At 46.2% G+C, this 18,158-nt stretch overlaps 1 protein-coding gene across 2 annotated transcripts in view; it reads right to left on the reverse strand.

Moving 5' to 3' along the window:
* Window positions 1-2,479: 2,479 nt before the first annotated feature.
* NEIL3 (nei like DNA glycosylase 3) overlaps window positions 2,480-18,158 on the reverse strand; it is a 38,855-nt gene continuing 23,176 nt past the window's right edge. For both annotated transcript variants that reach the window (XM_045821686.1, XM_045821687.1), the window contains 8 exons: window positions 17,873-18,007; window positions 17,397-17,610; window positions 14,685-14,759; window positions 12,275-12,441; window positions 11,039-11,208; window positions 9,244-9,661; window positions 4,099-4,258; window positions 2,480-2,805 (listed from right to left, as the gene is read on the reverse strand). In XM_045821686.1, coding sequence (XP_045677642.1) covers window positions 2,623-2,805; window positions 4,099-4,258; window positions 9,244-9,661; window positions 11,039-11,208; window positions 12,275-12,441; window positions 14,685-14,759; window positions 17,397-17,610; window positions 17,873-18,007 — 1,522 coding nt within the window. In that variant the 3' untranslated portion in view covers window positions 2,480-2,622. The remainder of the gene's footprint in view (window positions 2,806-4,098; window positions 4,259-9,243; window positions 9,662-11,038; window positions 11,209-12,274; window positions 12,442-14,684; window positions 14,760-17,396; window positions 17,611-17,872; window positions 18,008-18,158) is intronic.

An 18,158-nucleotide genomic window follows, 5' to 3' on the forward strand; every position in this document is an offset into this window, starting at 1 on the left:
TGTGACGTGTGCCCGGGGAGCACTCTTCCAACAGCTGCTCCAAACCCTCCCTCGCTGACGCCAGCACCTCTGTCATCTTGGGTCCCTGGGCTGTTGGTCTTTTCTCCGGAGCCGGCCACGTTATTTTGGTTCTCAGGTTGCACGGTGCGGAGCGACCTCTGAGCACGGCCCAGGGCAGTGGTGGAGACGGGGCTTGGTGCGTTCCTCCTCTACAGAGACCGTGGGTGTGTGTGTCTCAGCACGAACTTGCCTCCTGGGTTGGATTCACACTGCGAACTGCCTTGGGCGGCAGATGGAATCTGGGTGCAATTCTTTCATCTGTCGTCGCGCTGTGATTTGTCCGCCCCACCCACGCATGTGCGGCTCAGGGGTGAGTCGAGGACACAGGCAGGGCCGACGCGAAGAACTCAGGCCTCTCCTCTCCGAATGTCTCCTGAGATTTCTTCCCTGGTGCCGGCGGCCCCGGTTGCCCAAACTGCCCGCTGGCTCTTCAGGCCTGAAAGACAGAGGGTTTTCCGCCGCAGCTTCCGCCAGCCCGCTGGTGCTGACTTCCTGCTGCCCTCGGCATAAAGTATAAAAGGAGGGAAATCACCTCCAGCTGCTCCCTCTTCTCAACTCTCACCTCTCCCCAGACCGGGCCTGCTCTTCTCCCCTCCCCAGTGTTGTATTTGACTTTGTCCAGAATCTAGAGTGGGGTTCAGCTGGAGCTTCCTCTACAAGGAGCGCAGGAACCTCCTTGAGATTTCGATGTTAAATGTTGTTAAAGCTCAAAATTAAGTGTGGAAGAATGCGATTCTTAAAACCCCCCTCCTTGTCCTGGATGAGTGGCTCAGCTGGCGAGTGTCATCAAGGTTGCGAGTTCGATCCCCAGTCAGGGCACAAACAAGAGGCAACCAATGAATGCATAAATAACTAGAATAAATCAATGTTTCTCTCTGTCCTCTTCTCTCTAAAATTAATAGAACAAACAAAATCACTCATCCTTTCTAACCAAGATCCTAGTTTGTCTATCCGTCTGGTTCTTTGAGACTTCGCAGTACCATTTTCTTCATAAAAAGTGCATGCATTTCTTACTAGATAAGCATCTAGGTTTGTCCTATTGAAGTTGATTGGCTCATTTGCCTATTATTTCCTTGTCACTACCTTGCTTATTTTTGGAGACTGGCATTTATGACAGCCTGACAGGCAACAGGCCTTTCCCCTCCCTGTCACAATTAATTTGCAGTTTCCTTCTGAAATCACACGGTGAATGTCACCTCATGTCACTGAGATCGTCAAGGGTCCAGTCTGGTCCCTGTTCTGCCCTGCAGAGTCACGGCCCTGTGGAGCTCGCAGGCCTGAGATCGCTGACCTCAGGCTGGTTCTAACCGTCTCTTCAGGGTGGAGTGCGAGCTCGTGGGAGACTAGGACACAGGCCCTGGCCTGGCTGGTAACCTCACCTGCTGCGGGTTTCTAGAGCTCTGTGCAGTGACAGGATGGAAAGGGATTCAAGCCAGCTTCCATGTCTCTTTTTTCTTTCCTTCTTTCTCTTTCTTTCTTTCTTTCTTTCTTTCTCTCTCTTTTCTCTTCTTTCTTTTTCTTTCTTTCTTTCGTTTCTTTCTCCCTCTCCCTTCCTTCCTTCCTTCCTTCTTTTCTTTTCTTTTCTTTTCTTTTCAATAGATCCAAGCACTCTGAACAGAATTTCCCACAAATATACAGAAATACCTTAAGGTAAAGGTTCTTTTCTTTTGCAAAATAATCATATAGTTACCTGAACTAAATATGAAAGAAAAAAAGAAGTTAAAACTAGAAATAAAATACAGCACATTATTGAGCTTTTGAAGTTGACTTATTTTTTAAACATTAATAGATATTAAAATCAAGATCAGAAAAATTTAAATTGACTTCTCTTCCAAAGATATACTGACAATGTCTGTTTTTTTTATCATTTTGATTAGTAGTTGAATACAGCTGGCTCCATTTTCCCACCACCACTTCCCCCCACCCCACCCACTCCTAATTCCTATTCTTAAATGTTACTTTTATATTCTGAGTCACCACAGATTTCCATGGAAATGCATTTGAGATAATACAAGTGTTGGGCATACCTCCAGCATGCCACAGGAAACTGATGCTTGCTCAATAAAGTGAAGCAAATATTCTTTTCCATTAAGGAGATCTTACTTCTTAGATTTTATTTAAGAAAACAGAAAATACCTTTAATCACATATTATGAGTAGTGGCAACACCTGAGAAAATTATTCACTTCAAACAGAATAGCTTATTATTTTATTGTACTGCATAATCCTCCCCTAAAAGAAATAATTTCTTCCCCAGAGAAGTTATAAGAGACCAAGTGCATACTAAAAATATTTTATTGTCATTAATAAATACATTAAACGTACACACTAAGTGTAATATACTAAAGATATGATAAAACACAAATAGCATTCATCAAGGTAAATTTAAAAAACCCATAGAATAGAAAGGTGGCATACATTAAAAAAAAACAACAGTTTTCCAACACTGCAATAACTTGACAAAGCACCATAGATGTTCTACAACCTTTCCACTAAATAAAAGGGGACGAAACACGTAGTTTGAAGAGATTAAACGTTAGATGCTCCACAGGAGGAGAAAAGATTAGCATCCTGGAGAAGTGTTCATCCCCGGTCCATTTTCTGCCCACTGGAAAAAACTGCACTGGTTCTCCTTACCCAGGGGGCATGCAAAGAAAGTCTTCCCATTATTCGGCCCAATCTTCAACACCGTTCTCAGGACGCAGCGCTTGCCGTGTCTGCAGAAGGGGAAGGACAGGTCTGCCCACTGCGGGACAGACAGAAAAGTCGAGAGTTCAGACGGCGGCGGGAGCAAAGCGGGGCTGCGCCTGGGCACCTCTGGTTAGGGCACCACCCTGTCTCCATCCCCATCACTGTCAATCTGCCGCCATAACATCGGTACCGGTCATCAGCCCTTACGCTTTAAAAAGCTCAGACCCAGCCCTGGCTGGCGTAGCTCAGTGGATTGAGCGCGGGCTGGGAACCAAAGTGTCCCAGGTTTGATTTCCAGCCAGGGTACATGCCTGGGTTGCAGGCCATAACCCTTAGCAACCGTACACTGATATTTCTTTCTCTATCTCCCTCCCTTCCCTCTCTAAAAATAAATAAATAAAATCTTAAAAAAATTAAAAAAAAATAAAAAGCTCAGACCCTACAAGAAGCATCTCTTACAGCTTTGCTGGAGTCACACAGCATGTGGCCGTAATAACTCTGAGCGTCCCTGTGTCTCACTGTAAAGCAAACACCAATGTTCCTGCCACAGGTCTGTTTTAGTGGCAACCACTCAGAGAGAAGTACTCTCGTGGTGCTAACACCAAACGTCCTCAGACCCTTATGAAAAGAAGGGATCCAATACACAGTCGCTCAGACTCACTTAGGCAGATTCTACTGTCTTGCTCTGACTGATTTTGGCCTCAAGACAGGTAAAAAGCAGGCTGGGATGGTATTAATGTTGCTAATAACATTTTCTCCATTGCATCTGCAAAAGCTCCCCGAGAAGGCAATCCGTGGAGTAGGATGGAGTCCCTTGTGTGCAGGGGTTGAGATCTGAAATCATTATCAAACTTTCCCTGCGAAGATGCCCCATTGAAGCCAGATTTTCCCTCCTGATAAGGCCAACGAGAAAACTTTGCTCCAGCACCGAATCAGATCCGAATTTCCTTTTTTTTTTTTTTTGGTTATACACCCAATGAAGCAGTTGAGAAACACGTATCTCTACTCACGAGAGTCACACCCAGAACTGAGGAAGAGCAAATCAATCTCTTCAATGATGTAGCCACCTGGAAAATGTACTCAGTGACTTGCTATCTTTGTAAGCCAAGGGCTACACTTCCATACCATGGTTACAAGTATGAGACACTCTCCTGATACAACAGCTGCTATTTGATTCATTTTTCTGGATAAACCTCCTTGAATTTTAGCTTCATTCAGCATTCAGGCTTTCGATTGAATGGCTATTTAAAACTTAAAGGGAAAAGGGGAAAAGGATTTCTGTTTTTTACATTTTCATAACCTAAGTATTCAACTACATTGTGGCAAGCTCGATGCATCTTACACTTACTTCAAAGAATCCGCACTGCGCTCCCCCAGGCAGAGGACACGCATAGAAGCATCTGCCCTTGTTCTCGCCACCCTTCCTCACCACGCGGAGGACGCAGGGGCGGCGGTGCTGACCGCAGCGAGGAATGCGGGCGTCGTCTGTCCTGCTGGTCTGAAGTCCACTGCAACGACAGGTTACAAAGTAACTGCAGCGTAACAAAGTTAAGGTGATTCCTCACCCTGGGTTAGAATCCTGCCCATGCAATGAAAGTGGACCACGGTCAAGTCTAGGTAACTACACAAACTGCTAAGTCTTAATTCTTCATTTTCCCAGGTAAGACCCATTTGCTTCCCAGGCCATCTGTAGACCTGAAGGATGTCGTTTAAATTTGCCGAGCATGAAAACACAGCTGAATTATGCATGCAGCACGTGCAACTTCGTAAGTTTCCCTTTGTGATCACTGGTCCTTCTCTTACCCAGCATCGGTGTGCTGACTTTTATTCCCTCTAAAATGTTCTCAAGGCCAGCTGGCCCCCTCCACCCACACGGTAACTAGCCTCACAGTCTTTGTTTCCTCATTGGTGGCGAACCCTCAGCGATGGCTCTGACAAGGTCAGAGAAGTCACGCTTTCTACTCTCTGCCCTGCAAACAACTGTGCATGCTTTCCTTTGATCAAGCGACTGTAATTGTTGCAGTCCTGTTTTCGCAAGGAAGAGGGACACTGGAGGAGCGGAACCGAGTATAACGTGAAGCAAATCGGGAGCTTCCTCGATGCTCCTCCCGACCCCAACCAGGATCAAGGGCACCTGCAGGCTCTTCTGCACAGGGGGGCCAAGGCCAGAGGCCCCGCCCTGCAGCTGTGTGAGCAAACCTGCTCTTTGAAAAGAAGCCCCACGATTATTTTTAACCTTTTAAAATCTGTTGCATATTTTTCATAATGCCCTTATAAGAGTCTATTTAATGAATAGCTGAAAAGAGAAAGCGCTCACATGAATTAAAACCAGCAGTCTTTAATGTCCCTATTTCGTAACTTTTTAATGGCAAAAAGGCGCATCCCTTCTCATTGTCTCAATTAATTTGTCAGGAACAAAATAGCGTTCTTAAATAATTTTTTAAAAATACTTCTGAATCAAAAGTAGTTAGTTCCCCTTTCTTTGATTCTTAAACTAGATGTCCTCGACTTTGGAAGAGCCCGTCGTAATTGAAAAGATGCTAATCGCCGAGGAAGTCGTGACTGGGAATATTCTGCCACAGCTGGTGTGTTGGTAAGTTTTTCAGGGTGGGGAAGAGAGGCTTGTGTTTTAGAGTCCCAAGTAATGCCAGCCAGAAAGAAGGGAGCTGAAGGGCAACACACTCTTCTTCTCCACCACCCCCTCCATGGGACCACCCAACCCCCTGAAGACAGGGGATATTCAAACTTGAACTTCAAGAGAAGCTAAATATCTGGATGGTCTTTGTGGCTATAGAGAAGTCAAGAGATTTCAAAACTGGAGCCAGTGGGTCATCAACAGAGCTTTTAAATTTGTCTTTAAGGAGGAAAAAAAAAAAGAGGTTAAAACACTAACAGCAAGGAATGAAATGGTGCTGTCCTTTTAAAAAAGGGCACATGGAAGAACAGTTTTATCTGATCTTTTGAAGGTGGTTGTCCGAGATAACAAGTTGTGACACATTTTCTGATGCATTTGCTCCAACCGAGAGCCCTCCGGGGTCCGGGCAGACGGAAGAGAGGCTGAAGGCGAAAAGGAAAGGCCCCCCGTGTCTCCTCTGGGTTTGTCCCCTCTGCGTCCCGCTCCGCCCCTTCCTCGGGGTAGAGTTAGGGAGGAAAAACCAGCCCCAGCCGCATACTGTCTGATCCTTGGGTCAGAGTGTGGTCCACCGAGGGGAAGCAGCAGGGTCAGAGGGCAGCCCCCAGACCTGCAGGAGTGCCCGCCGCTCCCCGGAGCCCAGGCAGAGCGATCACGTGGGCTCCCAGGATGCACAGCCAATCTTCATGCTGTGCGAGGGAGCATTATCCAAGACAGTTAAATGTTCTGATTCATTTGAGGACATCTTGGTCCCTCCTTGTTTCAATCATTATTTTAAAAATTTCCAAACGTCAGCACAGCGTTTACTTAGGCAAACTCTTACTTTGATAGCAAGGATTATAAATGGTCTATTAGCATAGACCATTACAGATCAGGGGGGTCCCATCTTTTCAGATAACACGGACTTTAGGTTGGTGGGTCCCATGGCTTGTGGTGTTGCAGCCACAGAAAAGAAGGCAGCCAAGGGGAATGGGGTTTGTTCCAAAAAAATTTTATTTGCAGGAACAGGTGGTGGGCTGGGTTCAGCACTGCTGCTGTAGTCGTTTGCTTGGCTAGAGGTCGTTAGAACCCACAGCAACCCCCGGCTGGTGCGGCTCAGCAGACTGAGCGCCGGCCTGCGAACCAAAGGGTCGCTGATTCGATCCCCAGTCAGGGCACGTGCCTGGTTTGCAGGCCAGGTCCCCAGTAGGGGGTGCACGAGAGGCAACCACACATTGATGTTTCTCTCCCTCTTTCTCCCTTCCTTCCCATCTCTAAAAATAAATAAATAAAACCTTTAAAAATTAAAAAAAAAAATAACCTAGAGCAATGCTTGGTACTCAAGAGATTCTAATAACTACTTACTGATTACTAAATAAACAAGTAACAGATCAGATTAAAACTATTATTATGAAGAAGGACATTATCAATTCCAGGTTTGTAATTTTAAAATGAATATTATTTTTTCAGTGATCCATTTATCATGGTTTAACTGATTTTACATTGTCCACATTTTTTTTTCATGCATCAGTCTCATGGGTTGTAAATGCTGTGGTTGAGCGGTGTTACAGGAACTAAAACAAACCACCAGAGATTAATGCCTCATCCTAGATGGACCCGGGTGGCCCTGAAACCCTCGGGGACTGACAGCTCTCAAAGGTGACCCGGAACAGCTACAGCATCAGCGCGTCCCTGGTGAGTACAGGCGGGACCTGGGTAAGCAACCCTGGCAGCGGCAGACGCGAGAGGAGTGGGCGGATCCGTCTGACACATCTACGAGAGTCTTAGCATCTGCCCGGGGGGAAAAGTTGAACCTGAAACACCTGTGTGCTCTGAAAAACGCATTTCCGTGTTGTGCTCTGTATTTACAACAAGGGGAGCAAAGACTTAAAACTGTACCTAGCATCTATTCTTTGCTGCTTAAAAACGGGTTCAACCATCTAACTGATAACCCAGCAGCTGGATAAAATTCAAGTGTATGTAAAGATCACTCCGAAAATATGCCTCATCGCCGTGTGTTGATGGGATCAGTAAATTAAAAGTACTAAAGGCAAATTAATGGCCCTGTAATTATTAAAGAAAGACTGAGCCGGCGACCAAGTCTCTGAGTGGCCCACCGACTGTAATGGTATTACGTGGTGAGCTTCCGCTGGGCATCCTGTCCCCAAGATGAGCGCCGTGGCTGCCAGACAGGGAGAAAAATGAAAGAAATGACAGTAATTTGCGATTTATTCCTGGCGAAGTGGCCGGGTGCGGAAGGGCGGCTGGGTAAGTGTATTTCATCCCTTGACGTTTATTTCGCTTGTTGACCTTGACCGGTTCCAGAGGCTCAGTCCTGGGCGCCCTCCACCGCCCCCACGCAGGGGCCGCCGCTTCCCGAGTCATGCCTGTCCCGTGACTCACCATGCAACCCTGTTACCAACAGCTTGTGAAGGAATAGTTCAAATTTAAGGTCACATGAATGTCTTTTTTATATTTTTTTAAATCCCTATTTCATTAGTTAAATTGTGTGAGATATCCTCCGAAGCACTAAGGAAATCAAAATAAGCTGAGATATTTCATCTGGGCACAGCAAATGCCACACTGTTTTTAAATGATCACATCTCCTGCTTTCCGCTGAAAATGCTCATCGTGAGACATTAATTTGGGTCGGAAGGAGAAGGTGGCGCCCTGACCGACCCGGTCAGGGTTTGGCCCCTTGCTTTGACTCAAATGTCTATCGTTTGAGAGTATCGTGGACTAAAGTTAAACCAGTTGTTATAAATGATTATACACAAGATAAAATTTAAAAATCAGCCAAGGGTAAATCCTCAGGATTAGCTGACAGTGAATTTAGAGTTGGGAGGGGGAACTGCATCCCCTGCCCCCGAGATCACTTCAGATCCCACTCACTAAGTCTCCCGGCTCGCTCCCCACAGGTAAGCCGGGACGCACGGGGAGAGGACTCTCCACCTCCACTTCACTTAAAAATGCTGAGTACACAGCGCCCTGTTTCTGACGGGAGGGGCCCTCCACAAAGAGCTTGGAAAAGAAAATGGTGGAGGGGTGTCTCTCCGGAGGGGGCCACCAGCAGGCTGGGACAGCTGGGACAGCGGGGGCGGGGGGCCCAGGTCAAGGACTGAACAAGGCAGGGAGGAGTGTAGACTCAGAAGCAGTGTCGACAGGGAAGGAGTGCAGACAGGCAGTGTGGGCAGCTGCCAATCATCATCACGGAACGAGAGATGACTTTATAGTTAAATGTTCCGTATCTCGGTGACAGCAGCTGGGGCCTTCTAGACGAGCTGGTAGCCTCATGACGCGGATCTGCTCGGGCTGTGTTTACTCACGGGAAGCACAGGTCCCTACTTTCAGATGCCCATGCTCCTTGGGCCTTTTGGGTTGAAACAAACAAACAAACAAAAAAACACCACCCCACATGGCTACTTGAGATACAGCCACTTTCTTTAGCAGAAATGTCCCTAAAAGAACCTCAGACCCCTCTCTTTGGAACAGAAGACACTTACTAAACTATTGTAAATGATAGTGCCCCTTTTAGAAAAACCATCTTTCATTGGAAGGAGATTTAAAAAAATACCAAGAAAATGGTGACAGTGGTGATGGATAACCGGTACGATTATGGGCGACTCAAACACTTTTCTTTACACTGTCTGAATGTCCTGTGCTGGGCATGTGCACAGCTATCGTCCGGAAAGAACAACTTTCTCCATCTCCTCCCTGCTCTTGCATGACAAGCTGGAGAAGCGAGAAGCACCGGACCGTCACGGTCTCTCGGGTTTGCTCACGTGACCGCCACCAACGCGACCGCCTCGGCCGGGGAGGGCTCTTCTGCCCCCTTGGGCCTTCCCACCAACGCCGCAGAGACCACGCTGAGAAGCGCCGTACCTGTCGGGAAGTCCGGGGCTGCGGCTGTCGAGACTCGGCGCTGGGCGGGCGGTCGTCCTCGGTTTCTTACACGCTGGCCTGGGTGATTCAGACCGCGAGCGGGCAGTGGAGGGTGCAACTCCCGTGCTGGGGCGGTGAGCCGCGCCGTGGGCTCTCTCCTCGGAAGGGGCGGGTGTGCCACCGACACACACGTCAGTGGGAGCCGAGTTCCGCAACTCCCCACTGGGTGCCTGGCGTGGGCTGCTTCTTCGTTCCACGGGGCTGGATTTACTGCCGACATCAGTCAGGACCAGGGTTGTAGTTCCAAATGCAGTTTTCCTGTTGATCTTCACTTGGGCACCGGGTTTCCCAAAGCTGTTGCACGGGTACTTCACCAAGTGGTTAAGGGCCGGATTTTCCTCCTTCTTGAGTATCGAATCTGGAAGGAGAGATAAGTCACTCTGGGGTATAAACGTAACAGTATTTGAAACATCTTTTCGTCTGGTTCAACTATGTAGTCTGCTCATTGCCGTGAACGGATCTGCAGGACTAATAACCGGGAGTCGGCCTGAGCAGTTCCCGACGCGCCTCCTGGCTCGGGAAGGAGGCACGCAGCACGGCGGTTCCCCCACGTGGACTCAGGGTTGGCTTTTCCCGAGATTCACCCGGCTCCGTGTCCTCCTGGAGCATTTCAGGGTGATTCGGGTCTCCCGCCGGTGACTGCCGGGCACAGTGTGAAAGCAGCATCCAGGAGGTGACTTCGCTAAAAGCTTTAGACCCGCGGGCAGAGTCCAGCAGCGAGATGGTCAGGAAGGTTTCTTTCAGTGACCACACAAAGAGAGAAAAAGCTCACAAAAAATAAGCAAAGATGAATGTTTCCGTGAAGCATTCCGGGATTGCAGAATCCTTACTACAGTACGACCTGGGTTATAGGTAAGAGTGATGTGTCTTATTCAGAGAAATGAAACAACAAGAAAACAGCCACGTGTGCACAGGCATTTCAGGACATGGGGGTAAACGTGGGAACCCGGGAGCGGGGTTTTCCAATGCCTCTCTGGCGGGAGGACGCCTAGAGGGAGAGACAGGAGACGGGTCCCCTCGGTGCTGTCCCTTCCCGGCCCGCAGGACGAAACACAACGCGACAGCCAACGCCATGCGGGGGCCCAGAAGTCAAGGGCGAACGGGCTCATCTCTAATTGGAGAGAGAAGGAACGCTCCGAGAACACAACAGACGCCGCATCAATAAGATGGTTCCTAATCACAGGTCCCCTCCGCGGGCTTTACTCTCTCTGAACACAGGAAACTGGGAGCGACAGAGAGTTATTTTGAAGGATTTCAATGAAATCAGTACAATTGTCTGAGTCAAGATTGTAATAACAAGGGGTAGGGAGGATACAGAAGAGGGAAAAAATTCCGCCTTTTTCTATTCCACCTGCAGAGACATTCTCACAGAAATCCTCCCTTTCAATTTATGAAACACTCGGGCTGAATAACAAACCCGCAAGTTGCTGAAATCTGCATAAGGCGAGGCTTTATTGAATAATTCATCAGCAGCAGTGGAGAACAGATGTGATCATGGCAGTTTTCTGAGCTACCAGAGGCGCACACTTCTTTAGCTCAAGCGTGTTTTCCTCCCTCTCAACAGCACATTAGCACGGTTTACACGCAGAAGCCGGCAACTCCAGTAAATCTTTCAGAAAGAAAGCGTTTCCCTTAGTGAGGAGGCATGGAGACAGAGCAAGGAACATACCAGACTTGGTAGAAGAATTAAACCTCTTTGGAAAGGAATGAGCCCCAAGCACAGACCCAGTCTTACCGGGAGGCCTGGCCGTCAGGCAAGCGTCGCAGGCCTTGGAAGTAGGCGTGTTGATGAGCGTGCAAGCCACACACGCCCAGTACTCCTCACACCTCCCGGCCACCTGGTCCACAAGACTGTCCCGGCTGCTGGGCGTCTGGCTGAGGGCAGTGCTTCTAGCCGGCAGCTTGCTGCAGAGAATGTTGACAGCGAACCACTGGCACTGTGGCTATTGCCTTGTTCTTGTACATTCTCAGTATTTTAGAAACTACCGCAGAACCCCACGCGTACATCCAAACGCTACATGTTTATTCTTGCACACAAGTTCGAACTATCTCAACAGAATGGTTTCACTTGGGCCTTGCTGATGGCCATTCAAGACAGAAATACTGCCCTGGCTGGCGTAGCTCAGTGGATTGAGCATGGGCTGCGAACCAAAGTGTCACAGGTTCTATTCCCAGTCAGGGTACATGCCTTGGTTGCAGGCCATGACCCCCAGCAACCGCACATTGATGTTTCTCTCTCTTTCTTTCTCCCTTCCTTCCCTCTCTAAAAATAAATAAATAAAATCTTTAAAAAAAAAAAAGACAGAAATACCTAATCAAAGATTTTATTCAAAGAGTTGTGGTTGTGTTATTTTTTTAAACCAACTACAAATATCGGACCTGATTACTAGGAAGCATGTCTCAAATAATGTTTTAACTAAGGGGTACTGTTCCCAAAGCAAAGCTACAATATCTTGATTCAGCCAAATCAGGGGAGAGAAGGAGGCACGTGGGAATTCGAGCATGGACAGGAACATGAGCAAAGATTTACGTTTCCATCACGTGCCTCCAGAATCTCTCCCCAGTGCCTACACAGCGCCATGTCAGCTAGCTGCTCCGTGATGGTGCCCCGCCCGCATAGCGGTGGTGCTCCTGTTATTTATTCCACAGCCCAGGTCTGCCGGCACGTGTCTCCAGTTACCGTACACCTACACCTCCTCGCAACCGCTTTACAAACACATTAAAGCCAGAGGCTGGGTGTTACCATCTGAGCTAGAGATCACCTACTGAATTCACAAGTGATCCAAAGAATGACTTTTGGCTCATTCTAGTTCTTTGACGATGGCTTTCACTATTTCCTTCCAAGGGTGCAAACACTTCAGTTCTGCCTTCTTCTTAATAGCCTGACAGATATTCAGTTATGTTTTCTTATGAATGGCCATTGAGTCAGCGAGTTGGGACAACCAGTATGCCTGACAATTACACATCTCACCGTATGTCAACTTGCTGTGGATCTTCTTTCTGACAGCGCGGACAGAAGTACGTCATTCTGTGATTGTCCCCTAAGCGACACACAGTTATTCTGCAGCGGCACCGACCGCAGTCAGGACGCTTGTAAACCTTATAGTGTTTGGAAACAGCAGATCCTGCTTTATGGCACTAAAAACAAACAAACAAACAAACAACATTGTAATGCTATCTATAAAACAGGGTTGCTCAGGAGCCAAAGGTAAGTTCTTGAAAGTCATTTCTGAAAATAATTCTTTAAAAATTTTTGTACAAGCCCTGGCTGGCGTAGCTCAGTGGACTGAGCGCGGGCTGCGAACCAAAGCATCACAGATTTGATTCCCAGTGAGGGCACATGCCTGGGTTGCAGGCCATGACCCCCAGCAACTGCACATTGATGTTTTTCTCTCTCTCTCTCTCTCTCTCTCTCTCTCCCCCTCCCTTCCCTCTCTAAAAATAAATAAGTAAAATCTTAAAAAAATAAATAAAAAAAATTATTGTACCTATGTCCATATAATCTCTTCTTTCACCTGAGAAAAGGGTATTAACAAGATTCAGCAACATTTGTCAAATAAGACTTGCGTGAAATAATTAAGTCATTATTTTATTACTTGTTAGTATTCAAAAAGTGTTCTTTGAAAAGTTTTACCTTCTTATCTACATGGGATATGAGTTCTATAATTTAATAGGTCTTTCATGCTTTTATGGTGTTTTTAAAAGAAAAAGACTAGGTTAGCTTTAAACCTGATTATTTTTAGAACACTATAGAGCTGCACTTCATTTCAACGGCCAACAGAAAACTGAACAAGATTATCTTTGTTGCCCTGATCAAGGAAACTTTTTAGATTTTCGTCTTGCAGATTTACTTAACAAAGAGGACGAAAATTCAAATGCCATCCTAGCAAAGCACATGTTCCATTTTGGTATAAGTTCTATCTCAAAAGCACTTGATATTCCCTGACCCAGTTTTATTCTGCTCACATACATTTCAGCTCCTACAAAAGAATATTCTGGGTTTACGTCAGCAGCGTGAAAATTTGAAAGCTCGGAAATATGGCTCAGCATATATCAGCTAAAAATCACGCAAACAGCTTACATTAATGTAAGCAAAGTACAGAAATACCGGCTTAATCTGAGCAGAAACTAGGTAGCTGTCTATAATGATGTTTCCTTAGGAGAATGCTTGAGCACACATTGTGGGAGGCTGCTCTGCGTGGCGTGGGCCCAGCTCCCACTGGGAGATGCACAGGACCTATGCCCACGGATAGGTTTTTCCGTGGGGAACCAGGCCTGCAATGCACCTTGGCTGCTAGGAGTCTTACTTTTTGCTAAATCTCTGAATTGAGGGCATTTAATGCAAAGCAACTTCCTAAAATCCATGCTGAACCTTCCAAGGATGAGTGTAACCGGTTCAACTACTTTTGCCTTTTCATTTGCAAATCTCCCTCTTCTGTGATGGGATTACCAGCATCCTCTCCTTTGTTTTCTGTATAAGGTAACCACCTAAAGCGAGCCTGTGCATAGTTAATGAGGACCTTCCTGTAGTGTGCCCAGTAAGCCAATAAAAGCTCATTGGAGGGAGGGCCAAGGCTTCTGCTCCCCCTGAGAGAAAAGCCATGCCCATGCCGTCCCTTTTCCTCCACCGGACTCCGTAGTCCGTGTGAATTTGTCTCCTATTTCATCCATAATGACGTGGACCCCACAAGCCAGGGTCCGCATCACACATAATACTGAAGTAGCCATAGATACTGGAGGCAGATGTGTAAAGCGAGGGGTTCATGAATACGCCAGGCCAACTAATGACGAATTTCACAATACCTTTCTGAACATAGTGAAAATAAAAATTTGAACACAGAAAATAGGCTGTAGAGAAAAATATTTCGATACTTTGTTAAAATATAAAATGTGTTTATTGAACTCTCTATGTATCCATATACATGTATGTGTATATACATATATGTGTGTATATATATAATGCGAAATTTATAGTTCAGCCAGTATTTAGTTCATTCTCAAAACAGTCTTTGTGGTAATAAATATTGTCCCATTTTACAGATGAAGACACTAAACTTAATGTTAACTAAATGATCTCAACCACACTGAATGTAGTGGTGAAACACCAAGTGAGCTCTATTTAAAGAAATTCAGTCAAGTCAAGGCTAACAGAGCTGCTCCCAACTTAGCATAAAGATACTTTAATGCAATAATAGACAAGTTTGGACTGACCCATGACCTACATCTCAAGATGTCAACCAGGCCCCTAACTGGGCGCTCTCCGTGATTGCACTTCTACACTCTCACCACTAGATGGCTATACACTGCCTTTACTCTTTTCGGTGTCACTGAAGGGGGAAAAAAACTGACATTTTACATAACTGAAAAATATTTGCTCTTACCCTGTAAAAAAGAATGCTGAAGTCACGTATCATTTTCACCAGGTGATGGATCTGTTCATCTGTTAACTGACAAACCTTAAAACAGAAAAACAACCAAGGGGAGTTTCATTATCCGTGCACTATAGAAAAACGATACCACTGGCCAGTTCTAAAAGAACTGTAGATAGATTTAAAATGCATACCTACCTTCTAGAACTCCATTTCTCACATGCCTATTTAATGTCATTAACAGTGGTTTTATTTTTAAGTGACAGCACTACAAATTTAAAAAAAAATCTTATTTACAAATTTTAGTTCTAAGTTCAAGTATTTATTGACGATCTCTCCTGCACAAGACATCTACAACGTGCCAGACTGGCCATCAGGCACCTTAAAAAATCCTGCTGGGTTTGCAGGAACATTAGAGAAGAAGCATAGAAAAGAGAAAGAAGGAAGGGAGGGGAAATAGGCGTAAGAGTAGATGACCATCAAGTTCACTTCCGAGCTTTCAAAAGGCAGGAATGCACACACACGCAGGAACACTGGAGCCCTCGTGAGCACGCGGCAGAGCGCGGAAACAGGCCCGGCTGCAGCACGTCTCCGGACGCAGACGCAGCCGGCGTACAGCTGTCCCCCTGGTGGAACTAACGGACGTCTGGCCAGGTGGGTTCGAGGTGTCTGCGGAGGAAATTCTGTCCGATACCCTGCGCTTGCGGTAGGTATAGGAAGACATCTACAGCTCCACACAGTAGGAACTCTTTTATCAATGACCGTACAACCGAAAGTCACCTGATCCACAGAATCATTCCAGAAGTATTATATCCATTTTCAATGTTTGACTTTAATTTAAAACTTAGGTACTTCTACCATTCATCTTTTTCTTACCCTATCTGATATACTATATTCAGTTATACCTTGAAGTGTTCAACTACTTTTTCAGTAGTTATACATGTGATTTTAGGGGGCTAATGGCTAAGCTTCAGAAATGCCATTAATATTTAACCCCTCAGATGTTATGAGCAAATGATCTTTTGCTAGATGAACAGCTGGATGGATGGAAAGATAAAAAGTAAATTATCAGCTTACCATAGATTATAAGAATACTGTAGGTAACAATACTTTGAGTTTTTTTTTCCCCCCCAGAAACATTTTCCATAGAGGTCTAGGTGATTTTTAAAGGCCTGTTGTTCAAATTCTGTTTCATCTTCCGCACATGGCACAGGTGTGACTTGTGTGTTTACACGGTCAGCAGGCAGGGCCCGGTAGAGAACTATCAGGAATGGGTTTCTTTGAGAGCGTATTTCCCACTGACTTGGACTGCGCGGAAACTGTCCGGGAAATAATTACACAAAATACAAAGGTGTTTTGGGGATTGTGTAGAAAATATGACTCAGTAACAGACACCATCTGGGTCTGGACCAAGGTCACAATGGACACAGCTTCCCTGGAAGCGAAAATGTATGTATCCCTCCACCCGGCTTGAGGTCTAACCTCTCTGACCTTCTCGCAGCTTTGTCCTGTTTTCTGCGGTCTTAACCTCTCCCGTTCTGCCAGTACTTTTCTCTCAACGTATAAATAACTTCGCATCTCTCCAGCGGAGGAACAAGGAAACAACAACCACCACAAACCCAGTTCTAGTCCTAGTGATAGGGGCTTAAGACTTGGGAAAATTTAGCTTAAGGTAAATAGTCATCAATCTAGCAAGTGATGTGTATGTTAAGTTTTTGTTTCAGTAACTACAGATAAGGCCTATCTTGGCGCCTAAGAATAAGCAGATGACCTCTTGGAGACCTCTGTACCAGGAAGAAGCAAGCGACTACCCTTCCCCCTTGGAGGCAACTGTTGAATTTCAAAGGCTTTCGCTGACACCTTGTTTGCCCTCCCCCAAACCCCTTATAAAAGATCTGGCCGGGAAAGAAAGAGTAAAATGGTTCGTTAGGGTATGAACCTGCCATCTTCTCGGATCCCCGGCCATCTGAATAAAGCACCAAAAAAGATTCAATCACTGTCATTGCTTATTGAATTTGGTAGTGACAGGCAGCCCGAACGCCGGTGTCTTTTCCGGTTACACTAGCAGCTTCCTCTAGAAGTCTAGTATTTGCCCTTCCCTCCAAACTAAGCTATTTTAACGAGCACTCCAAATTTTGTTTCCAGTTTTTCCCTGAGCACTCATCCCTTAGCCCCTGCTGCCTCGCTTCCATTCTTCCCATCCCACGGAATCTGCATTTCCCAGGAGTCAGGAGGGTCTGCTGAGTGTGCATTTACTATGCCAGCTACGAAAACAAACAAAGGTGTGAGCCGAGTTCGTTCACACACTCCTCAAATATTTCGCTCAGGCCAATCCTGCGCCCAGCTGCATCCTGCTGCTCGGGCACCTCGATGAACGGAGACTCGCGGCCCTCCTAGGAGACCGCATTCTCGCAGAGGAGAGCGCTTTTTGAACAGCAGACATAACAAAGAGTACACAGTGTTAGAAAGTGATCCAGGGTGTGGGGAAAATAAGAAGCAAAGCACGTGATGGGAGGCTGGGAGTATGGATCGGGAGTGGGGAGGCGAGAACAGTTTTCAACAGCGCGGGCAGGGCTGGCCTCACAGAGACTGACAGGAGCCCAGGCCTCTGGGACCTGTCCGGGGAGAATGTCACCGCACAATGCAGATTTAAGTGTTCCGTGTGGGTCCCTTAACAGTATTTAAAAATACAGACACAGTTTAAAAAAAATACACAGGACCTACTTGCACAGCTGGGTGGAGACCGCTGTCCAAGAGAGCTTCGTTTTTGATGATGTTGCCCACCCCCGGCAGGACGCGCTGGTCCAGTAACACGTCGCAGAGCATGCGTCCGGTCTGCTGCTTAAGCTCCCTTTCGGCTCGGGGGAAGCTAAATTTGGGCGAGCATACATCCAGTTCTTCCATCATGCGTACTCTTTGTCGGCTTTCGGCTGCGTTTCTATAGGAAGGGATATAAGACACATGAATCATACGTCTGGTTGCGACTTCACAGAGTGTCACTGAAAATGAGCTTTGATAGAATAGGACCCAATGGGCTCTAGTATTTGAAGGCTCTTTTAGGATGAGCTTTTATCCATTATAAGCCAATTTTTAAAATTCTATGTATTTATTTATTTCCACATGTGATACCCCTTAGACGTCTGAAGCTGAAGCACTATTTTATTTTATTTTATTTTATTTTATTTTATTTTATTTTTCACCTGAGTTCCACCGACGAGTCAAAGAAACAAATCAAATCCCGGGTGAGCTGGACTTCCAACACAGGAGAAACTCCACTTTTATTTTTATACTCAAGCGAATTAATGGTGATGGAGCCCTTCATTCCAAAATGAATCCTGAAACAAAAGCAAATCCCTTTTGAGTGGCAGAAAGCATACCATGTATCCCATTTCTGTTCCTTCTCTTCACTTTCTGGGTTGTCAGCACACCAAGGTGAGTCAGGGCAGGCACTTTGGAAGGGCAAACAGTGGTGGCTAACAATATGTA

This window comes from Phyllostomus hastatus, unplaced genomic scaffold, assembly GCF_019186645.2.
Source record: "Phyllostomus hastatus isolate PE091 unplaced genomic scaffold, TTU_PhHast_1.1 phas_scaffold_46, whole genome shotgun sequence".
Taxonomy (NCBI): Eukaryota; Metazoa; Chordata; class Mammalia; order Chiroptera; family Phyllostomidae; genus Phyllostomus; species Phyllostomus hastatus.